The 25,441-nt window shown below is 36.1% G+C and overlaps 1 protein-coding gene across 2 annotated transcripts in view; it reads left to right on the plus strand.

Moving 5' to 3' along the window:
* The window catches only part of PHIP (pleckstrin homology domain interacting protein), a 168,684-nt gene that overhangs the window by 61,473 nt on the left and 81,770 nt on the right, over positions 1–25,441 (plus strand). For both annotated transcript variants that reach the window (XM_066358978.1, XM_066358977.1), the window contains exons 10-15: positions 3,206–3,276; positions 12,834–12,934; positions 13,025–13,065; positions 13,785–13,883; positions 14,626–14,779; positions 15,200–15,334. In XM_066358978.1, the coding sequence (XP_066215075.1) occupies positions 3,206–3,276; positions 12,834–12,934; positions 13,025–13,065; positions 13,785–13,883; positions 14,626–14,779; positions 15,200–15,334 (601 nt within the window). The remainder of the gene's footprint in view (positions 1–3,205; positions 3,277–12,833; positions 12,935–13,024; positions 13,066–13,784; positions 13,884–14,625; positions 14,780–15,199; positions 15,335–25,441) is intronic.

The raw sequence follows: 25,441 nt of genomic DNA on the forward strand, positions 1-25,441 counted from the left end.
TGTTCCATACTTTGCCTAGTGATTTTTCTATTTTTGGCTATACAGGTTTTTTCTAGTTATTTATAAGCAGTATTTTCTATTATGATAATTGTTCCTTAAAAACTTTTAAATTAGAGTCAGGTTTAATATAAGAGTAATTTTCCTTAGAGACAGGGACTCCTATTTTCTGTATTACAAATAGTTGATAACTACTAAAAAATTTGGCAGGATTTAATTACTATATTTATATCAAATAGGCTTTCATTACTAATCAAAAGCAAAAATGTATTGAGCTATTATGCTTTAACTTCAGCAATTCCATCTGTATTAATTGAAAGAGTTGGTTTGATCACTAAATAAAACCTGTTCTGGAAAACCAAATGTCTTGATAAATTCACTATTTATATAGTGTTTATTTATATGGTAACAACTCCCTCTAGTAAAGATGCTTCTTAGGTGAATATTTGAGTCTCTGGGTTCCTCGGAAGCTCCCTCAAGAGATCTCTGAGGAGGAGGAAGCTGTCTAAGCGTGTTACAGATTAAATGTAAGGAGAGGCCCTGGCCGGTTGGCTCAGCGGTAGAGCATCGGCCTGGCGTGCGGGTGACCCGGGTTCGATTCCTGGCCAGGGCACATAGGAGAAGCGCCCATTTGCTTCTCCACCCCACCCCCTCCTTCCTCTGTCTCTCTCTTCCCCTCCCGCAGCCAAGGCTCCATTGGAGCAAAGATGGCCCGGGCGCTGGGGATGGCTCCTTGGCCTCTGCCCTAGGCGCTAGAGTGGCTCTGGTCTCGGCAGAGCGACGCCCCGGAGGGGCAGAGCATCGCCCCCTGGTGGGCAGAGCGTCGCCCCTGGTGAGCGTGCCGGGTGGATCCCGGTCGGGCGCATGCAGCAGTCTGTCTGACTGTCTCTCCCCGTTTCCAGCTTCAGGAAAAAAAAAAAAAAATACAAAAAAAAAAATGTAAGGAGAGAATTAGAATCCTTAAAAAGGCAGATGATAATAATAATGATAATCCAATTTTTATTAAATGCTTATAGCCTGTCAGGCTAGTAATGAGCACTCTACATTTATCTCATCGATCTTTTTTTTTTTTTAATTTTTCAATTGACCTTAGTGACAGAGAGAGGGGAAAGGGAAGAGAGAGACAGAGAGAACATCAATTTGTTGTGCCTTTTAGTTGTTTTACTTATAGTTGTGCACTCATTGGTTGCTTCTCATACGTGCCCATGCCCTGACTAGGTATTGAACCAAATGATCACAAAACTGAAACCACTTTATATTTGAATGCTGTATAGCTTGTGAAATTTGAACAGTGCACCCTGGTTGAGGTAGAAGGCTCTAATTCTTTTTAAAATTTTCTCCTAAGCTGAGAAAAACTAGATCAAAATGTATATTGAGTAGGTCTTTAAATGCACTGTATTGGAGCATTACAAATACACTACATATAAATTGGAGCTGGTATCGTGTGAAATCTTATTTTATTTCTAAATATTGTTGATTATAACATTAAAAATTTAATATCAATAGTATTAATATGAGACATATAATCTAAAATAGTTATAAAATTAGCGTACATATAGTTGAGTACGGTCTATTTTCTGTAGACCATTTTGAATGATCATTGTAGTTGATGTTAGAGTCAAATAATCTTAAGGTTTTTATCAAGATAAATATAAGATTCTTAGTTTTGGAGTCTTATAAGATAAATTTTGTCACATTAAAAGATAAACAAGGGGAGATATTTAATTAACAATGTCTGATACTAAAACTTTAGTTATTGGTGGCATACATATGCCACAGAAGCAACACGTAAAATATTTTGCTAGTGTGTTTATGTTTACAAATGACTTACTTATGTAATTTGTGCACTGATAGTCTACTCTATTAAAAAACTAACAAACTGCCTAACCAGGCAATGGTGCAGTGGATAGAGCATTGGATTGGGATACAGAGGACCCAGGTTCGAAGTTTCGAGGTTGCTGGCTTGAGTGTAGGCTCATCTGGCTTGAGCACGATGTCGCTGGCTTGAGCCCAAGGTTGCTGGCTTGAGCAAGGGGTCACTCGCTCTGCTGCAGCCCCTGGTAAAAGGCACATATGAGAAAGCAATCAATGTACAATTAAGGAGACTAAGGAACCTCTCTTCTTTCCTACCTGTCTGTCCCTCTCTGTGTCTCTCTCTCTCTGTTTCTGTCACAAAACAAAACAAAAAACTGACAAACTTAAATTTGATTAATTACCTACATGTCTTGGTGTGACAGTGGCTTTCGGAATATTTATGTGTGATCAGCAGCTGTTACAAAATCTGTATCTAGGGTTTTCACAAGACCTACTGATTATGACATAATGATTTCAAACTGGTTTTTAGGAAGGGAGCCACCTTTTGCTTCTTACCTAGTTTTGTTCTTTTATGATATCTCTCTCTCTCTCTCTCTCTCTCTGGGAGATAGTGAAACAGAATCCCACATGTGTCCCAACCAGGATCCACCTGGCATCCCCTGTCTGGGGTCAATGTTCAAATCAACCAAGCTATTTTTTAGCGTCTAAGGCTGACACCCTCGGACTAATCGAGCTATTCTCAGCCCCCAGGGCCATGGCTAGACTAGAGCCACTGGCTGTGGGAGTGGAAGTGGGAGAGGAAGGGGAGATGGAGGGGGAGAAAAGCAGGTGATTGTGTCCTTTGTGTGCCGTGACTGGGAATTGAACCTGGGAAATCCATGCACCAGGCCAGTGCTCTTATTCACTGAGCCAGCTGTCCAGGGACTTTTTTTTTTGTTTTTTTTTTGTATTTTTCTGAAGTAGGAAACGGGGAGGCAGTCAGACAGACTCCTGCATGTGCCCAACCGGGATCCACCCGACGCGCCCACCAGGGGCCGATGCTCTGCCCATCTGGGGCATCACTCTGTTGCAACTAGAGCCATTGTAGCACCTGAGGCAGAGGCCACAGAGCCATTCTCAGCACCCGGGCCAACTTTGCTCCAATGGAGCCTTGGCTGCAGGAGGGGAAGAGAGAGACAGAGGAAGGAGAGGGGGAGGGGTGGAGAAGCAGATGGGCACCTCTCTTGTGTGCCCTGGCTGGGAATCAGACCCGGGACTCCTGCACGCCAGGCTGAAGCTCTACCACTGAGCCAAACGGCCAGGGCCCTGATTATTTTTTCAAACAACAGATTTCTGGTGTTGCTATTCCCTTTGGGGTATTTTTAATTATTTTGTTTGTTTGTTTGTATTGTAGCCCAAGACCCACAAAATTTACAGAGCGCCCTCGGCCTGGAGTTCAAATGATCTGTTCTTCTTTTAGTGCTGGTAAGATTTCTTTTTCTCCCTAATCTTCTGCTTAAAATTGTAATTATAATCTTTTTCTTATCCTGTATATAATTACTGGATGGGGCAAAAGTAGGTTTACAGTTGTTCACGTGGAAAATAAAATAATAATACAAGAATAAACTGTTGAGTGTACTCACTTCTGGAAATGTACTTTTGCCCCACCCGTGTTTTCATTATACTTGACATAAGCTCTGCCCTATCAAGTTCTATGCTCTGAGAAATTTGTGTGCAAATGGTAAAAAGCAATGTAACTCCATGAGCCAAAGTTTTTAACACATACAGTATATGCACATTGTGTGTAAAGACACAAAACCTCTGTGTTAAAGTTGAGAAAGAATTTTTTATTGTCTTTCATTTATTGTGTTTACATAGATTCTAGTGTTGCCCTGAATGCATCCTCCTTTCCCCATATTCCTCCCAACATCTCCCTTGTCTCCCTCTCTATAGCTCCCTTCCCTTCAGGTTTATCCCATCCTATCATCCCCCTACCCTCTGTCCTCTTTTCCTCTAGTCCCTTTGATCTCTCCTCTGTCTCAATTCCATTCCTCAGTTCACACTGTTCATTGGATTCCTCAAATGAGTGAAGTCATATGATATTTTTCTTTTTCTGCCTGGCTTATTTCACTTAACATAATAGTTTCCATGTCCACCCATGTTGTAACAAAAGGTAAGATTTCCTTCTTTTTCATGGCCTCATAGTATTCCATTGTATGTATGTACCACAGCTTTTTAATCCACTCGTCCACTGACAGACACTTAGACTGTTTCCAGATCTTTGCTGTTGTCAACAATGCTGCCATAAACATGGGGATACATTTCTCCTTTTGAAACCGTGCTATGATATTCTGGGGTATATTCCTAAAACTGGGATAGCTAGGTCAAAAGGCGGTTCCATTTTTAATTTCTTGAGGAATCTCCATACTGTTTTCCACAGTGGCTGCACCAGTCTACATTCCCTCCAGCAGTGCAGGAGGGTTCCCTTTTCTCCACATCCTCACCAGCACTTATTCTGTGTTGTTTTGTTGATGAGCGCCATTCTGACTGGTGTGAGGTCTCATTGTGCTTTAATTTGCCTTTCTCTAATGATTAGTGATGTTGAGCATTTTTTCATATGCCTATTGGCCATCTGTATGTCCTCTTTGGAGAAGTGTCTATTCATTTCTTTTGCCCATTTTTTGATTGGATTGCTTGTCTTCCTGGTGTTGAGTTTTAGAAGTTCTTTATAAATTTTGGTTATTAACCCCTTATCAGACGTATTGTCAAATATGTTCGCCCATTGTGTAGTTTGTCTTTTTATTCTGTTTTTATTGTCTTTAGCTGTGCAAAAGCTTTTTAGTTTGATATAGTCCCATTTGTTTATCCTGTCTTTTATTTCCCTTGCCCGTGGAGATAAATTACCAAATATATTGCTGCGAGAAATGTCGTTGAGCTTACTGCCTATGTTTTCTTCCAAGATGATCGTGATTTCACGACTTACATTCAAGTCTTTTATCCATTTTCAGTTTATTTTTGTGAATGGTGTAAATTGGTGGTCTAGTTTCACTCTTTTGCAGTTAGCTGTCCAATTTTCCCAACACTGTTTGTTGAAGAGGCTGTCTTGACTCCATTGTATGCTGTTATCTCCTTTATCAAATATCAGTTGTCCATTAAAGTGTGGGTTTATTTCTGGTTCTCTGTTCTGTTCCATTAATCTATATGCCTGTTCTTATGCTGGTACCAAGCTGTTTTGAGTACAATGGCTGTGTAGTATAATTTGATTTTCCACTTCATTCTTCTTTTCAATATTGCTGAGGCTATTCGTGTTCTTTTTTGGTTCCATATAAATTTTTGTAATATGTGTTCTATATCTTTGAAGTATGTCATTGGTATTTTAATTAGTATCGCATTGAACTTATAAATTGCTTTGGGTAATATAGACATTTTAATGATGTTTATTTTTCCTAACCATGAGCACGGTATATGCTTCCACTTGTTTGTATCTTCCTTGATTTCTTTTATCAATGTTTTATAATATTCCGAGTACAAGTCTTTAATCTCCTTGGTTAAATTTACTCCTAGGTACTTTATTTTTTTTGTTGTTGCAATAGTGACGGGATTATTTCCTTAGTTTCTCTTTCTGACAATTCATGGCTGGTGTATAAAAATGCCTCTGATTTCTGAGTATTAATTTTATATCCTGCCACCTTGCTGAATTCATTTATCAGGTCTAGTAGTTTTTTGACTGAGACTTTAGGGTTTTCTATATACAATATCATATCATCTGCAAAGAGGGATAAAATAAAAATTTCTTCTTTTTGTCTGATTGCTGTGGCTAGGACTTCCAGGACTATGTTGAATAAGTGTGGTGAATGGGGCACCCCTGCCATGTTCCTGTTCTTAAGGGGATTGCTTTTAATTTTTGCCCATTGCGTTTGATGTTGGCTGTGGTTTGTTATAGATGGCCTTTATCATGTTAAGGTATGTTCTCTATATTCCCACTTTGCTGAGAGTTTTGTACATGAATGGGGGCTGGATTTTATCAAATGCTTTTTCTGTATCTGTTGAAATTATCATGTGGTTTTTCTCTTTCCTTTTGTTCATGTGATGAATCACATTGGTGAATATTCTATCAGCCTTGCCTCCCCAGAATAAATCCCACTTGATCATGGTGTATGATTTTTTTCATATATTGCTAAATCCGGTTTGCTAATTTTTTGTTGAGGATTTTAGCATCTAGATTCATCAGGGATATTGGACTATAATTTTCTTTCTTTGTGTTGTCTTTGCCTGGTTTTGGAATCAGAATTATGCTCGCCTCATAAAAAGAGTTTGGAAATCTTCCTTTCCTCTTGAATTTTTTGAAATAGCTTGAGGAGGATAGGATTAGTTCTTCTTTGAATATTTGGTAGAATTGACTTGTGAAGCCATCAGGCCCCGGGATTTTGTTTGTTGGGAGTTCTTTGATAACTGTTTTGATCTCCTTTGTTATAATCAGTCTGTTTAGATTTTTTGATTCTTCCAGATTGATTTGTAAAAGATTATATGTTTCACAGAATTTGTCCATTTCATCTAGGTTGTCTAATTTTTTGGCATACAGTTCTTCATAATATTTTCTTACAATCCTTTCTATTTCTGTTGTGTCAGTTGTTATTTCTCCACTCTCATTTCTAGTTTTATTTATTTGAGTCCTCTCTTTTTTTCTTGGTGAATCTAGTTAAAGGTTCATCAATCTTGTTGACCTTTTCAAAGAACCAACTCCTAGTTTCATTGATCCTCTGTATTGTTTCTTTAGCCTCTATGTCATTTATTTCCACTCTTATCTTTATTATTTCCTTCCTTCTATTACCTCTGGGCGTTACTTGCTGTTCTTTTTCTAAGTCTTTTAGATGCAGCGTTAAGTTGTATATTTGAGCTTTTTCTTGCTTCTTAAGGTATGCCTGTAATGCTATGAACTTCCCTCTCAGTACTGCTTTTGCTGTGTTCCATAAATTTTGAGGAGTTGTATGCTCATTATCATTCGTTTCTAGGAAATTTTTTATTTCTTCTTTGATCTCATTATTAACCTATTCGTTATTTAATAACATGCTATTTAGTTTCCAAGTGTTTGAATATTTTTCAGTTTTTCTGTTGTGGTTGATTTCTTTTTGTATTTTTCTGAAGCTGGAAATGGGGAGAGACAGTCAGACAGACTCCCGCATGTGCCCGACCGGGCTCCACCCGGCACGCCCACCAGAGTTGACACTCTGCCCACCAGGGGGCGATGCTCTGCCCCTCTGGGGCGTCGCTCTGCCACGACCAGAGCCACTCTAGCGCCTGGGGCAGAGGCCAAGGAGCGATCCCCAGCACCCGGGCCATCTTTGCTCCAATGGAGTCTTGGCTGCGGGAGGGGAAGAGAGAGACAGAGAGGAAGGGAGGGGGTGGAGAGCAAATGGGCGCTTCTCCTATGTGCCCTGGCCGGGAATCAAACCCGGTTCCCCCGCACGCCAGGCCGACGCTCTACTGCTGAGCCAACCGGCCAGGGCCTGTTGTGGTTGATTTCTAATTTTATGCCACTGTGCTCAGAGAAAATGTTTGATATGATTTCAGTCTTCTTAAATTTGTTGAGACTTCTTTTGTGCCCTACCATGTGGTCTATTCTAGAGAATGTACCGTGAGCACTTGAAAAGAATGTATATTCTGCTGCTTTAGGGTGAAAGGTTCTGAAGATATCTCTTAACTCGAGTTGATGTAGTGTGTCCTTTTAAGTCTGCTGTTTTTTTGTTAATTTTCTTTCTTGAGGATCTATGTAGTCGTGTTAGTGAGGTATTGAAATTACCTATTATTATGGTATTGCTGTTGATCTCACCCTTTATATCTATCAAAGTCTGCTTTATATATTTAGGTGCTCTTATATTAGGTGCGTAGACATTCATAATGATTATATCTTCCTGTTGGATTGCTCCCTTTATCATTATGTAGTGACCTTCTTTGTCTCTTTCTATAGCCTTTGTTTTAAAGTCCATTTTGTCTGATATAAGTATTGCTACCCCAGCTTTTTTTTCATTTCCATTTGTATGAAATATTTTTTTCCATCCTTTTACCTTCAGTCTGTGTGCATCCTTTGTTTTATGGTGTGTCTCTTCTAGACAGCATATTTATGGGTCTTGTTTTCTTATCCATGCAGCTACCCTATGTCTTCTGATTGGATCATTTCCTCCATTTACATTTAAGGTTGTTATTGATATGTAGTTGTTTATTGCCATTTTATTCTTTATAGCTTTTTTTTGTTTTGCTATATTCTTTTCCCCTTTTGATCTGTTTACAACAGGCCCCTTAACGTTTCTTGCAGCATTTGTTTGGTTGTAATGAGTTTCTTGATATTTTTTTGTTGTTGTTTGGGAAGCTTTTTATTTCTCCTTCAATTTTAAATGATAGTCTTGCATGATAAAGTAGTCTCGGTTATAGGCTCTTGTTCTGCATTATTTTGAATATTTGTTGCCATTTCCTGCTGGCCTCAAGTGTTGCTGTTGAGATGTCTGATGTCATCCTTATGGGGGCTCCTTTGTAGGTGATAGCCTTTTTTTCTCTAGCCAGCTTTTAATATTTTCTCTTTATCACATAGCTTTGTATTTTAATTATGATGTGTCTTGGTGTAGATTTCTTTGGGTTTCACTTTAATGGAGTTCTCTGTGCTTCTTGAACTTGTGAGACCCTTCCTTGCATCAATTTAGGGAAGTTTTAAGGTATGATTTGATTGATTAAAGTCTCTATCCCTTTTTCTTTCTCTTCTTTTTCAGGAACCCCTATGATGTAGATTTTATTTCTCTTCATGTTGTCACATAGGTCTCTTAGAGTTTCCTCAGACTTTTTGAGTCTTTTTCCTTTTACTGTTCTGCTTCCGTCCCTTCCTTTATCTTGTCCTCTAACTTGCTGATGCGATCCTCAGCTTCATCCATCCTGCTTTTAATTTCTTCCATTGTGGTCTTTATTTCTGATATTGTATTTGTCATTTCTGACTTACTGTGTTCTATTATTTCAATGTCCTTTTTTATACTTGCTATCTCTTTATTTAGTTGGTGGTTATGACCATCTATTGTTGTTCTAAGATCTTTGAGTATCCTAACAATCATTATTTGAAACTCTGCATCTGGTAATTTGCTTACATTTGACTCATTCAAGTCCCTTTCTGGGGATTTCTCTTGATTCAGTTGGGTTGCATTTCTCTACCTTCTCATTTGGTCTGTGTATAAGAAGGGTGTGTCCACTGGAGTCCAATGGGTGTGGTGTCTGTGTTCCCTAGGTGTGGTCTGTCTGCAGGCTTGCCACCCTCTCCGGGGTTGGGGAATGGGCATTAGTCTGGCCAGCTTTCAACTCTTGCTGTGGTTTCTGCCAGTCCTCCAGGGGAGGGGCTGTGTTCCTGTGCCTGGACCTACAAGCCTAGGTTTTCGCCCGTCCCTGCTGGTGGGGCTGTGCACAGCACCATGGGCCATAAGGCTTGGCACCTTGGGCAGGGGTGAGCACCTTTGCTCAGCCTGGGGTCTCCGCCTATTTCTGGGCTTTTGCCCCACCTCCGTGGGCAGAGCTGTGCTTGCATGTTGGACCGCAAGCCTCGGCACCGCTTGCTCAGCTGCGAGTCTCTGTTTGTTTCCTGGTTTTCGCCCAGCCCCTGCCTGCGGATCTGTGCTCGTGAGTCAGGCTTAAACCCTGGTTCTGCGGGTCTAGCGGGCTGTGTGCCCGTGCTCAGCTGCAGGTCTCTGCAGTTCCCAGGCTTTCACCTTTCCTCTGTGGGTGGTATTGTAGGCGGCAGACAGCCAGCCAGCCCACTTTCGTGTTCCTATTTGGCCCCTGCTGCGTGAGACTGAGCTGACGTTGGACCTCAGTCGTGGCCATCCTGGCCGGCTTCCATCTTCGCCCATGGGAGCGTACTTGCGCCCTCTGGCGAGCCCTCAGCAGTGTGGGTGAGGGCGCTGCTGCTCAGACCTCAGCAGTCAATACTGTATTCCTGGAGGCTCCCTCCTAAGCGACTGTGCTCTGAGTGCCACGGAAGAGTTTGTTTGGCTGGTGTCCTGCTTCCCTTTGCTGGTGTGTTTACGGTGTGTCCTTTTAAGTCTGCTGTTTTTTTGTTAATTTTCTTTCTTGAGGATCTATGTAGTGATGTTAGTGAGGTATTGAAGTTGCCTACTATTATGGTATTGCTGTTGATCTCGTCCTTTATATCTATCAAAGTCTGCTTTATATATTTAGGTGCTCTTACATTAGGTGCATAGATATTCATAATGATTATATCTTCCTGTTGGATTGCTGGTTCCAGGGGAAATACTCACTTCAGATTTGGGGAATGATTTAGCCCAGGGGTTAGGGTGGCTGTTCCTCAAAGTATGTGTTTCTGCCTGTGCCTCCTAGATTACACTCTCTTCTTGCTACTGCGGTTCTCTCCTCTCTCTCCCTGTCCCCTGGAACCCTCAGTGAGTGGTTGTGAAAGATGTTTTCTGCGCAGTCCCTTTAAGAAGAATCCTGGGTCTGAAAATTTTGTCTCTTTCTCAGAAACAGTATCTTGACTTGTTTTGCAGCTAAATACTGTCCATACACTTCTTTTAAAAAGGCTCTGGGGCTGCAGGCTTGGGCCCAGGACCTTCCCCTCTCTGCTAAACTCACTTCTTGCCACGTGAGTCTCTCCAGGCTGCCTTTCGCTCTGGAGAGTTCGGCAGCCCTCTCCTCGTTTCGCTTTTCCTACCAGTCTCTGTGTGGCTTCTTCAGTGTTCCTTGGTTAAAGAGCCCTCTTAGTTTAGTCCAAAGTTGGTTTTTCCAGATGATGATTCTTAAAATTAAGTTGTAATCCACTTTGATTCTGGGAGGTGCAAGTTGGTATGTCTACCTATTCCATCACCATCTTGCTGTCCCTCCCAAGTCGAGAAAGAATTTGTATAGCTGTTGATTAAATGCCAAAATTTTCATAGGTTAGAGAAAATAGATTTGTTAAGGCATAGGCAATGAAAATGTGACATTCTATGATAAAGATACCATGAGGGTCCCTGACTTGACTTTACAGTACTCTCATGGGCTCAATGTTTTTGTCCCCCTTGCCCCATGCTGGCACCGTGATCTCAGCTTTCCCAGACTACGTAACTTTGAGAAACAGATGTCCATTGATTTTTTTTTTAATAGAAAGTTAGCTTTTAGTGGAACACAAATTTTGGAAAATATTTTCTATTGTAATATAAGTTATATTTTTATACATATTCTAGGGGATGAAAATCAAAAAGATTTGAACTTTTCTGGAGTTTAGTTTATATACTTATATGACTAATATTTTTCTATAAGAAGATAATAATGCTCTAGTGGTGAGAATAAATAGTTTCAAATTTTACTCTATTTAGGATAGATCTTTCAGTAGTTATCTTGCTGGGAGATAGGTATTTGACATTTGCTTTATATTTTTTATGGACTTTGGAAGTTTCTCATAGCTAAGTAAAATAAGTTTAATAATTATACAGGTTTATTAATTTGCTCAATTCTTACTTGCTTTTTAAGAACTAGCTGTATAACAATTCTGACATTCAGATTAAAGTTTGAGTTTTGCAGCAGCATTTTGAATGGATATTAGAGTCTTTTAAAAAAAATTATGATCTGCAGATTTGAATTGAATTGATGAAATAAAATGAAACATGAATGGATTTTATACTTAATGTTCCTAGTACCAGTTCTTTCCTCATTTATTTCCAGTTTTACTTTATCATTTTTTCTTTTTTCGTGACTCTCTTGGGGTAACACTGGTTAATAAAATTATATCAGTTTTAGGTATACAGTTGTATTATACACCTTTTGTTCACTATCCCAAGTAGAATCTCCTTCCATCACCATTTTACTCGCTTCTACCACCTCCTATCCCCCTTTTGCTCTGATAATGATCATACTGTTTGTGAGGTTTTTTTGCTTGTTGTTGTGGTGGTTTTTTTTTTTGCTTAATTGCTTTACCTGTTTTACTTTATCTTTTCACTTTACAATTGTATTTGTAGATAGCAGTAGTACCTGAGAATCAGTATCTACAAGCTGATGATAAGAATATTTTTGCCATTTTACTATCTGAACATTTTTAATTTTTAATTTCTAGATTTCCACTGTTACTTTCCTAAAGACAGTTTCCTTCTAGTAATGACATTAATATAGGCACTATACATGTGTTTAAAGTACTGTGAATGCTGTTACGTCAGGACTGGTTTATTTATTTTTGTGACAGAGATAGAGAGAGAGGAGAGGGAAAGATAGGGACAGACAGGCTGGGAGAAAGATAAGAAGCATCAATTTTTCTTGTCGCACCTTATTGTTCATTGACTGCTTTCTCATATGTGCCTTGACTTGGGGGGGGGGGTGCTACAGCAGAGCAAGTGACTTCTTGCTCAAGCCAGTGACTTTGGGGCTCAAGCCAGTGACCTCGTGTTCAAGCTGGATGAGCCTGTGCTCAACGCGGGTACCTCGGGGTTTTGAAACTGGGTCTTCCATGTCCCAGTCCGACACTCTATCCACTGTTTCACTGTCTGTCGGGCCATATAGGAAAGTTTTCAACATGGGAGAGAGTAAATTACATATCTAAATCACTGTAATGGAAAGTAGAATGTATGTGCTGTATGACAAAGTCTTAAATTAATGAGAGTTCAGAGGAGATCAGGGTCATTTGATTTTAAACTTGTAAGATAACTTACTGAAAGAATTGGTCCTAAGAATTTTTAAAATTTTAGCAGATGAGAGATGGGGCAAAAGAATGATTTCAGCAGTTAAAAGGCATGTTTTCTAATGAAGATGACTTAATTTTAACATAGAATTATGCATCATCTTAGTGAAATCACTTTTAGTGGAAAACGTCTATAAATAATTGAAAAATTTATCCTAGTCAAAACTGTGTTAGCAAACGTCTTTATTAAATTCATATTAGATCTATTACATAGTTAGGATACATAGGAATAGTTTTAGAGTAAAGTGTTAATCATTCAGTAAATATTGTGGTGATGTTTGCATTGCATTACCTAATTTTCAGAAATTTTGACGTGTTTTTCTCATAAATGTTTGCTGTTATTCTTCAGGTGGAATGTTTCTGGCTACAGGAAGCACAGATCATATTATTAGGGTTTATTTTTTTGGCTCAGGGCAGCCAGAGAAAATATCAGAATTGGAGTTTCATACTGTAAGTACTGGTGAAAAGAATTAGATGAGTACAATTTAAATGAGTAACAGGTTATTTTCAGGATTCTTTTTTTTGTCTGTCTATATATAGGACAAAGTTGACAGTATCCAGTTTTCCAACACTAGTAACAGGTAAAATAATTGTTTATTTTTTTAAATTTAATTTCAATTGTAAACATACAAAATAAAGATTATCTTTATAATCAGGTTTTAATTAGAATTGTATATGAATCAACCACCTAAAAGAAAGATGACCAATTATACTGAATATAGCCTTCACATGTGAACATATCTTTATGTTTTATTTGTAATAATGCTAGTTGATGGGACACTTTTAATAGTACTTTCATCTAACCTACCTATTTCTTTTACATGTCAAAGTAAAGGGAAACTTTTCGTGGAGATTGGAAATGTATTGCAATATAAATATTTGAGGCAGAACTATTTTTCCCATGTTCTTGTTTTAAACAGAAGGAAAGGTATTTCTAAGAACCTTAATTAGAATAAGTCAGGGTCAGTAACATTGAGAGGAAAGTCAGTATTTTTCCATTGGAAAATATCATTTCTATTTCTAAGGTAGCAAACAGTGGCCTTGAAACTCTTTTTCAGTATTATTTTGAGACCTAGCCATGCATATTACAATATGTATGTATACAACTATAAAAGCCTATATATACTGTTTCAGAAGTTCTTAGATTTGTAATGAATATTTGATTAATTTTTATTGTATTAAAATGCTGTGTAATTAAACATGATCACTGTCTTTTAGAGTATTTTTGAAAACATGACTCTGAAAGTACATTTTGGTAAAGCTTGTGTGATTTTTCTCTTGGGGGGCACCTTTTATGCAGGTTTGTAAGTGGGAGTCGTGATGGTACAGCACGTATTTGGCAATTTAAACGAAGAGAATGGAAGAGCATTTTGTTGGATATGGCTACTCGTCCCGCAGGGTAAGAGATCAAATTTGAAATAATATGTAAATATAGATAGATCATTTAAAATATGCTATATAACAGGTTGCTGTGGCTCTCAGTCTATAAAAATATATATCATAATCTATGTAAAAGCGATTGCTTTATGATGAGAGTTACTACTAGAGATGAAAGGTTTCCATTTTATGAAATGATTTTTTGCAGAATATGAAAAGACCTGCATTTATGATTTTTTTCAGTCAGTTTTGTTAAGACGAAGCTAGTACTGTAAGAATAGTTGTAAGTTTCACTAGTTTATTAAAAGCAAGACTTATTATAATGTTCCATCTGTCACAGGGATGATGTGGTATATCCAATGTTTTTTTCCAGACTAAAGAAATTATATTATGCCTTTTAACTGTTATTTTGGTCTTAGTATTTTATCATTTTTTTCCTGTTCGTATTTGTGTATAGTAGTGTCAGATGTACGGGAAAGCAAAGCAGTTAGTAGAGTTTGACATTAACAGTAAAAGATGGAGAGCAACATAACACAGAGTTCCTGAGTCCAGATATTTTTAAGGGCTTAGGAGTGCTGTGGAATCCTGGGTTTGCTGACTCAATGCAATGATTTTTGCCATATACTATGTATGTATTTTCAAACTATTCTTAAGTGTTATGTGATAATTCTATTAATAAATATAAATTATATGAAAATACATTTAGGTTTTGTCATACTGGTCATAATGTCAGTGTAAACAAATACTGCCTCCATCACTTTCAGCCAAAACCTTCAAGGAATAGAAGATAAAATCACAAAGATGAAAGTAACTATGGTAGCGTGGGATCGACATGACAATTCAGTTATAACTGCAGTTAATAATATGACTCTGAAAGTTTGGAATTCTTATACCGGTCAACTAATTCATGTCCTGATGGTGAGAAAAAAGATAAATTTTTATTTGGTATAATTGATTGTAGAATGGAATATTTTTATTGAGGAATGAAGTGTTTTATGTTAGCTAAAATCTATTAACTTGCTAGATGGGTAACACGTCTTGGCCAGAGATTGGAAATAATTTTAAAATGCAGTTAAACGAGTTTAGCTTAGAAATATGGATACTTGCTGTTATTTTGTATTTAAGGCTGCATCAGTTGTAGTCTTAGGTTTTACCAAATGATAGCAAAACCTTTGACATGATATTAGCTGAGCTTCATTATTAGTCATTGATAAAAGTGAAGATTTTTGCCACTCTCAGTAATTCTTAAAACTCAGTTTCTCGAAATGTTCCCATATTGGAGTTTGAATTTCCTTTTTGAAATATTTATAATTTTTTGCTACTTCAAAAATATTTCAGGGTCATGAAGATGAAGTATTTGTTCTTGAGCCACACCCATTTGATCCAAGAGTTCTCTTTTCTGCTGGTCATGATGGAAACGTGATAGTCTGGGATCTGGCAAGAGGAGTAAAAATTCGATCTTATTTCAATATGGTAATTATCAGTCTATTTATAGCTATTAAAAGAGTTGGGAACTTCTTGACCAAGGTACTCTGCATATCACAAAGGAAATCCATTTAAGAATGTGTTCAGACATTATTTTGACTTTGAGTTTCGAAAAGTTGCTTATTCTACAGTTTTCTGTAAGGAAAAATTGTGTATATTACAATACATGAATATTGTGATAACTAAGCTAGTTTTTATAGTAGTTCTAACAATGAAACAAACAAATATGAAGATATATACACACATACACACATATATATGTAAGCCTAAAATTTGGCAAATTACAAGAAGAAATTGTAAATAAATATATTATTATTATATTTCTTCAGTAGTCCTGTAGTACAATAGAATTTAATTTACCCAATTTAAAAATTAAAGAAAAAGAATCAGGAAGCCTTGCTTTTTATAAAGTTGAAGTATAGTATGTTAGATAGTCATTTGTGATTAAGCACTGTTTCCTTCATATTTTGCTGCTTATATAGATTTTTAGAGGTTTTTTTGCTGAGTATTTGAATTGCAGTGGTTTAATATTACATAAACCTTATTTTGTAGTATTTCCATTCCTCTTCAACCACTGTATGAAATGCCCTTAAATGCTACTGCTTAGTTACCTTTTTCTACTTCCTATATATCAGTGATACCTTTCAACAAAAAAATGCAAACAGAAAATTGTGTTTTTACTATTTTAGTAAATTTAGATATTTTTAAAAGTTAAGGATTGAAATCTTTGGTAATAAATCATAAAACAGTACAATTAATTGTATGGTCAGAATTAGATTGTGCAAAAATAATTGTTTCACAAACCAGTCTCGTGAAAAATAATAGTTTGTGAAAAAATTCTATGAAAATGATATATACGACTGATAATTATAGTAAAATTACTTCTACATAGTAAGATTTTGTTAATAGAAACAATTTGAGGGACGCATAAACAGAAGATAAAAAGGCATTATTAATGAAGGAATTAATGTAGCTGTCTTTATATGCCTTAGTGTACAATTAGGTAAGAAAGAAGATTTGTCAAATTATTTGAGGTACAATTGTTAGAGATGGATGGATTTCCTTAGTGATATATACAGAGGAGATTTTTTTAAAAAGCAAATCCTTAAATATGCTGGTAAAAGAAAGATTTTAGCACCTTTTCTATCCTGTGTTTCTCATTTGCTTCTTTTTGGGACATCTTGGCTGAATAAGGAAATTGGTCATTTCGCAGTTTGTCTTTATAGTTTCAAAAGAAAACAATTTGTCGTCTACACATAAGTGACATTAGTAATTTTATATTTTCAAAGGATATTGATATATTAGTAGAGTGTTTAGAGGGAGAATTTTCTCATACTTGAATACTGCTTTGACCTTTGTTATAAATGTAAATCATTTATCAGGTAAGTCGATCCCACTAATATTTCAATTTATTAGTAGATAGAAAAATTGTAGCACCTTGAGATTAAAGTGATTAACTCTTAGACTATGAGAAATTAGTGAAAAAATCAGAAGTAGAAATCTCCTATACTATATTGTCTACTCTTTGAAATTAGCTAAGGGGTTAGTTACATTACTGCCTTAAAAATTATTTATTGACTAATAAGTGTTTTAGATAAGGATATTTTCCCTGTTTTTGAATAAGGTAAAAAGCCTTTAAATGGCAGAAGAAACAAATTTATATAATAAGTAGAATTGTTTAGTGACCATAGACGCTTCAAACTGTGAGAAAAATAAACTAAAAAGGATTAAAAATTTATTCTGCATTTAACAATACAGAAAATGAGCAACTCTTCATCTTATTAACCTAAAGATACTCTGATTTTTTTGAATGATTTTAACGTTTCCAAAGTACTTCTACGTATTACCTCATTTGGGTCTTTGGAAGATCTTGTAATAGGGGTAGATTTTATTATTACTGTTACAGCGAGTAGAGAAACTATACAGAGATAAATGCTTTTCCCAGGTCCAGTAGGTCATACAGCTACTAATATGAGTACTTGGGATTTAAACCCATGGCTTTCTGTTCTTTGTTAATGTGCTCTTAACGCTAACGCTAGTTTGTATGTAGTTACTGCACACACAGCTAACTTTCATCTCTAGCCAGTTAACTGATATGTGCAGTGGAAAATGTTTTCATGATGATATTAACTATAAGTAAGTCTTTTGAGATACAATTTAGCTTGACGATTTTTCTGCAGTCTCTGAATTTTGTTGTTTAAGTGCTCTAGTTTTTGCTCTTTTCTCTTTATTTCCCCATTGTTTGTTTTATCTATGGGTAGATGGAAGATAAAGCATCTAGCATTGCCATTAGGAGTATAAAAACAATTTGAAGGAGGAATAGAAACTTGTGTTTACTGCCCATTATCCTGAGTGTTGAATTTTGGCTGTAGTTATAACTATTTAGCTTTCTGTAGCTAATAAGTAAGCTTTGGTGTTACTAAAATACTGTAAAAATTGATCTAGTTCAGATTCAATCCCTGACATTAAATTGTACTAGTAATCACAAATTCAAGTTAGTAAATATTTTTTTGTGCCTTGTGTAGAGAGGGACTAGTTACTGTGAAAGTTTAAATAAAGTGTTAAAATTGATAATATTTTGTGTGAGTTTTAAAATCAAATTTATAACATGAATAAATAAATTCACCAATAAACATTCAGCCAAAAAATAAGGAATGTAAATTGTGCCTTTAAAAGAGCAAAAATGTTTTATACAAATTTTTAAAAATACAAGTTTTTATCAAGTATAGTTTGAAATGAAATTTGTATTTTCCATTTGAAATTTATACCTACCTGACCAAGCAGTGGTGCAGTGGATGGAGCATTGGACTGGGACGCAGAGGACCCAGGTTCAAAACCTTGAGGTTGCCGGCTTGAGCGTGGCTCATCTGGTTTGAGCAAGACTCACCAGCTTCAGCACGGGGTCGCTAGCTTGAGCAAGGGGTAACCCAGTCTGCTGTAGCCACCCTGCAGCACCCCCCTGCCCCCCCCCCATGTCAAGGCACATATGAAAAAGCAATCAATGAACAACTAAGGTGCCACAACAAAGAATTGATGCTTCTCATCTCTCTCCCCACCTGCCTGTCTGTCCCTCTCTGTCTCTCTCTGGCATAAAAAAAAAGAAAGAAATTTGTATCTTTAGGCCCTGGCTGGTTTGCTCAGTGGTAGAGTGTCAGTCTGGCTTGTGGAAATCCCAGGTTTGATTCCCAGCCAGGGTACACAGGAATGGTGCCCATCTGCCTCTCTACCCTTTCCCCTCTCCTCTCTCACTTCCTCTCCTGCAGCCAGGGCTCCATTGGAGCAAAGTTGGCCCAGACGCTGAAGATGGCTCCATGGCCTCTGCCTCAGGTGCTAGAATGGCTCCAGCTGCAATGGAGCAATGCCCCAGATGGGGAAAGCATCGCCCCCTCTTGGGCTTGCCTGGTGGATCCCGGTCCGGCACATGCGGGGAGTCTGTCTCTCTGTCTCCCCGCTTCTCACTTCAGAAAAATACCAAAAAAAAAAAAAGAAAGAAAGAAAAAGGAAATTTATACCTTTGTAAAAGGTAATGAAGTCATGTAATGCTTATTTTGTATTAATCAGTATTACATTGTACTTTTTTATTTGTTATAGAAATAAAAATTGTTTTTTGAAATTCTAGAAGTAGTAAAAAATCCTATATCATCAGAAAGCCTTTTAAAGGTAAAAAGTTAAATTTTTAAATGTCTATATTTGATATATAGTAATTATATTTAAATAAATTTATTAATACACTTAATAAATTTTAAATATTTTGCCCTTATATTTTAATATTGAACTGATATTGACTCAGATAAATATTCTAATTTCTTTTTATTTCTGCAGCAATCCCTGACAACACTTTTAAAAATCTTATACTTGGCCCTGGCCGGTTGGCTCAGTGGTAGAGCGTCGGCCTGGCGTGCAGGAGTCCTGGGTTCAATTCCCGACCAAGGCACACAGGAGAAATGCCCATCTGCTTCTCCACCCCTCCCCCTCTCCTTCCTCTCTGTCTCTCTCTTCCCCTCCCACAGCCAAGGCTCCATTGGAGCAAAGTTGGCCTGGGCGCTGAGGATGGCTCTGTGGCCTCTGCCTCAGGCGCTAGAATGGCTCTGGTTGCAACAGAGCAACACCCCAGATAGGCAGAGCATCGCCCCCTGGTGGGCGTGCTGGGTGGATCCCGGTCGGGCACATGCGGGAGTCTTGTCTGACTACCTCCCTGATTCCAACTTCGGGGGGGGGGGAGAAATCTTATACTTTATTTTAGGATCATCCAAATTTTTAAACAAGATTTGAGATTGAGAATTGAGATAAAGATATTCAGTTCCTTGTATGCTTACATAATTTCCTAATTTATTTTATTTCTATATCTTAAAGTAGATTCTCAACTTGCTAGTGTTATTGTCTATAAAAAGTGATGGATTCAATTTTATTATTTTTATTGCTAGCTTTGTTCTTAATGGAGGATCTGAATAATCAAAGAAGTTGGTTGTGGATGTTGGGTTTTTTTGTTACCTGAAAGTGTCTGACAAGTTACAATTGGCTATGAAAAGGAATAGACAATATAAATTCATTGCACTCCCTTTCCGACTTGTTGTCTCATCTTTAACTAAAAATGAAAGAATCTTAAACTTTTTAAAGCATTTGTTGAAAAAGCATAATATAAGGTAGAAACTTTGAACCTTTTTTTCTTAATGAACTAAAGAATGAAGCTAAAGAAAATATTGTCAAGAATATTATGAACATAAGACAAATTTATCTTTTTTGAAAAACCTAAATTCTAGGCCTTAAGTTTTACTTATCTACATTCTTAAAAATGGAAATTATTCATGTTACCAGCTGAACATTCCTTATATACTTGTTATCCAGGGTAAAAGTAAAGTACATTTAGATATTTTATTGAAGGCAGATGGTGTATCTTAAGAATATTCTTAACTGTTCAGGTATAGTTTAGCAAGTCCATATATTGTTGTTTGATAGTGTCGGGAGGTAAACATAGGTATAGCTTTGTTTTGACGAGAGTTCTAAACTCTTGTTTAAAGGCTCTAAACTCAGTTAATGAGAGGCAAATAGATTATTCCCAGAGATAACTTGAAAGTGGGAGCAAATTCTCTACTGAAGTTGAGGGCTTTTGTCATATTTTCATCCCCTGTAAGAGGCAGGCAAGTTTAGAAGTTTGTATCACCATATATGTTTCTAAGTTTACAAAGTTGTTTTTTAGCCCTTTTTCTCTTAAATTGTCATAGTACAGCTAAGTTTTAACTACAAGTTTAAATAAATATTAAATTTATTTGAAAAGACAGGAAAAGAGACATTTAAATATCTTAGTACTAGGTGATTTATTAGATAGGTAAATAAAAGACTTTTGGAGTGGAATTTGTAGATTCCTTATTAGTTTATCTCCTGTGTCTGATGCTTTTGCTTTATCTTTTCTTCTCTCTTTCTGTAGCTATTATTCTAGCTGTTTCTGTGACTCTCTCTCTCTCTCTCACATACATGTCTGTTTCTGTCATGTTATTCAAAGCTCTTTTCTGGTTGCCTTTTGTCTGGTTCTGATTTTAAGTGAAGAGTACAATGTGTCTTGCTAGAAGGCAATTTTACTGAATTTGATTTTTGCTTTATTTTTCTTGTTGTATGGGTAAATTCCAAATAAGTTTTATTTATTTATTTTCCTTATTTTTATAATTGTTAACCTTTCTTTTACTTGAGATTTAAAAATAAAAAATGTTCCAGTGTCCACTAATCCAGAATAAATTTCTCCTTGCAACGTTCCAAACGAACAGAGGCTGCCAATCCACCACTCAGAATTTTGGCATTTGCATACTTCTGACATTAACATGTTTCAGTTAACAACAATTGTAGCTGTATATAACTAGGAAAGGGATAATGAAAAGCTTAAAATAGGTATGTCGTATTCTCTTGTGAATCTAGATTTTAAGGTCTCTCTTTCTCTCCCTCCCTCCTTCCCTTCCTTCCTTCGTTCCTTCCTCCCCTCCTTCCCTCCTTCCTTCGTTTCCTTTTCTTTCTTTCTTCCTTTCTTCCTTCCTATTCCATTACCTATCTGTCATCAACCAACAAGATGTCCTATCAGCATTCTATTAGAAGGATTCTTTGATGCTTCCAGTCTTTGTTTCAGTCTTTCTGGGTAAGGAATTGCCTTCAGTCTTACAATTATAAACTTTAGTTATTGCTACTGCCCTTCAGGTTTCTGGGGTTCTTTAGATTCTTTCTCATTCTCATCTATATCTTAGTATCCTGCCTTAAAATTTGTTGCCATGAATTGTGAGATTGTCTCTAGAAATTGTCTCTAGCTTATCACACTATATTTGGGTAATTATGTTTATGTTGTAATTTTTGACATGGTCTATGAGGTGATGCCACAAGGATGTTTGAGATATGGTAGTTATAAGGGAAAGTATTTAAATTATGCATAATGTAAACACACAGGTGAAGACATTTTGATTGGGGAATATTAAAGTGCTGTTTTATTTATGAGCACAAAATATGGAGACCATAAGGAAGCCTAAAACATGGTACTTGTTTTTAGCCAGCATGCAGTTAAATCAGGGAGATAAAACATACCTAAAATGTTTTGATAAATTGTTTGAAATGGTAGCCTGCATATGAGAAAAGGGGGAAGAATTTAAACTAAACTATGCCTTGAAAGATAAATAAGAATCGAATCATTAGAAGAGGTAATTTTATAAATAAAAGGAGTATAATAAGTAACCAAGTTAGAAATAGAGCAGCAGGTTACAAAATTTGTCTGGAATAGATTTTGAAAAATGGCTTAAAAATAAAAAGTGTGACATTGAGGCAGATTGTTTGATAGCTTCATTTTTTTGTGTATGTGTGAGCATAAAGAATAATTATTATAGTGGGGATTTTTGGTAAGTTATATTTATATTCCGGAAACTTAAAAATAATTTGAAAACCAGTAGTAGTATTTCAGGTATGAAATTAGATAACATTTCAGGTTGTGGTGGGAGGAGGGACTACTGTCATTAGTGAAAACATAACGAAAAATTATATGACTAGGTAGTAGGAAGTTTGTGAAAGAAAGAAATAGAAATATACAGGACTTGGTGTTTTGTGACTGCTAGAAGGACTAGGGCTGGAGATTGATAGACTTAATAAATTTTTTGAGCGTATTAAGCCTAAGTGATTTTGATAACATTGATATTAATGGAAATATGAAAGATGTGAAGAAAAACTAATTTCTAAGTTTATTTTTATAAGGTTATTTGACATAGTATTATTGGACTGTCTATGTGGGAATGGCCAGCAAGCACTTGGAGATAAAATACATAGGCTAGGAGTAAAGAGCAAGAAATGTTAGTCTTCCATGTAGAATAGTGTTTACCTCATTGTGGCAATGTAGAGGTCTTAAAACTAAAGTGTTAGAAATAGTCATATTTAGCAGGATGTCGAAGAGATCACACTCTCTAGAGCAGGGGTCACAAACTCAACTCAGCATATGGGCCGCAGAGCAAGATCACAGCCATTCGGCGGGCCGCACTAGGTCTACAAAAGGCAACTGTTACGCAACGCTTTTCTCACTGCAGTTGAAAACAAAAAAAAAATCAGTACAACAAGCACAATCGTACATGCAGTTTACTCAGTGTCACAAAACGACCAGAAACTGTAGTTCGCATCACAACTGCTGTTAACTAAGCTAATATCTAGCTAGGATGCTAGAGAAATGAAAAATACAAGTAGGCCCCTAGACTTACTTAATTTTATCCAAAATATTTTGAACTTCGTGGATTAGTCTGCGGGCTGCACAAAATTGTTCGGCGGGCAGCAAGTTTGAGACCCCTGCTCTAGAGTGTAAGACACCATGTCAGAGAGACCAAAGGAAGAGAATAGAGTTTAAGGAGGACTTGCTTAATAGTATTGGGGCTCTCAGAGAAATCAGAATATGGTAAACAAAAATGCTGTTAAATTTGAAGATGAGTCATTTATTTTGGTAATATATTTTTTATGAAAATTAGAGCTGATAATTCAAAATCATTTATATAGCCTAGTGGTTTTATCAAGCCACTTACAGGAGTTTCCTTTTTTAGGTAAATTTATTTATCTTGGCACCACTTATTTTAAATAGCTATACTTAATTAGTATGTAATAATGTTACTATAAAGAATTTTCAATATTAAAGGAAAGATTCATTTAGCAGTGATACTTTAAAGTAGTTTGATGATACCTGGACTATTGAAGTGGAGATAGCTCCCCTTAAATATTCTTTATTTACACTGTAACTATTGTAATGATTAGATGGTTGTCTTAGCATTTTAATCATAGGTATGACAATGACTGTCTCCAGTATCTAGTGTACATTCTTAATTTATTTTCCCCTGTGTTGATAAACTACAGGTTCTTTATATAAAGAGAAGGACTTTCTGAGTCTACCGCATAAAATTATTAGGGTATTTTAAATGACTCATAATTTTAAATTGTATTTTCTAGGTAAGGTGCTACCTTGTAGTCAGTGGTATATTTAAAAATATGAATGAGACCAAAAAAAAAAAAATTGACACTGATCATCAATTTAGAATAATTCCATAACAGGATGAAAGCTCTCATTTTTCACCTTCCTGATTTGTATTCTACTCCTTTAGGAGTACATTCTTCCTGTATTGAGCTGTATCTGTTTCTTCATGATTGATATAATTTGGACCATATAATTTAGTCTTTTTTCTAGTGCTTTTAGCATGCCTTACTTCCAGAATAGTCCAGTTCTTCCAAAAAGCCTTCCTAAATATCAGATGTAAAGATTTTAGAACTGGATCGGACTCTAATGATCATTTAACTTATTCCTGTTATTTCACATAGAAACTAGGTGATTTGCTCATTAATAGAGGAAAGGTCTCTTGGGTCGTAAGCCTCATTCTCCTTTAATTAATTATCTTTTCACTTAAAAAAATTATATAGGAAGTTGTGGATATTATTCTGCCTTGAAGAGGTACTAATATTCTTCTTAAATATGACAATTCTGTCATTATCATTTCTTGGTTATATTTTCAACATTCTTTAGTGTGAGAATTTTCTTACACAAGAAGTCATTATTTTAACCTATCTGGTTCTTTCATCTTTTGCTTTAAAAACAAAAACAAAAAATGAAACACTAACTTCTTTATAATAATTGCTTAATATATTTTTATATTTTCATTTAACTCCTATTCTTGAAATTTTTGCACTGATTCATAAATACTGTCTTTTGTGTTTTCTCAGCTTTTATTCTGGTTTAATGTGTATGAGTTTTATTAGGTGGTTTTTATTTCTATCTTAGTGTTTAGCAAACATACTTGATTTTATTAGAGGAATAATTCATCTATAATTTAGTTATTTTCAAAATTTCTTTTTTTAAATTTGCTAAAGCTGCAATACTACTAGCATTAAATCCAGGGGTCTCAAACTCACGGCCCGCCCACCAATTTTGTGCGGCCGCAGACTGGCCCGCAGACTAATAATCCACGAAGTTTGATTAGTCTGTGGGCCGCACAAAATTGGTGGGCGGGCCGCGAGTTTGAGACCCCTGATATATACAATATTAAATTTATAGTGATTTCTATGCTTGTTAAGCAGTATATTTAACTTAATGATAGTCTTAACATTAATATAGATAGATAGGATATCTATTACACATAGTTACACATACATGTTCAATCAGTACATTACATTTTTTTTTTTTGAAAATTCTTACAATACTTTGACCCTGGTATAAGAAGATGAAATTCTTTTTGAGAAATATTCAACTTTTTTTGGTTCACTTAGCGAACTATAGCATAAATAATAACAGCAGAGTATATTTAATATATAGGGAAAGTAAAATATTTTCCTGTTTTGTATCCCTGAAAAGCCTTGTCTGCAATATTTAGTTTTGGGTGTTGATTGTCTAAGGAGCCATTACCAAAGATAAATTTGTCATTTTAATTAATAAGGTCATGGCATTTTTTCTGATTGGTTCATGAGTAATACAGATTATTTTAATGCCTTCTATAATGAATAAAGTTAAACCAAATACATTTTAATGTATTTTTCCTATTTTCTGATTTTATTGAAATATACTTTCATTTTTCCTATATAAAAGTCATTTTGAATTTAAGCAGATGCCTTATA

The sequence above is a fragment of the Saccopteryx leptura genome, chromosome 1, assembly GCF_036850995.1.
Source record: "Saccopteryx leptura isolate mSacLep1 chromosome 1, mSacLep1_pri_phased_curated, whole genome shotgun sequence".
Taxonomy (NCBI): domain Eukaryota; kingdom Metazoa; phylum Chordata; class Mammalia; order Chiroptera; family Emballonuridae; genus Saccopteryx; species Saccopteryx leptura.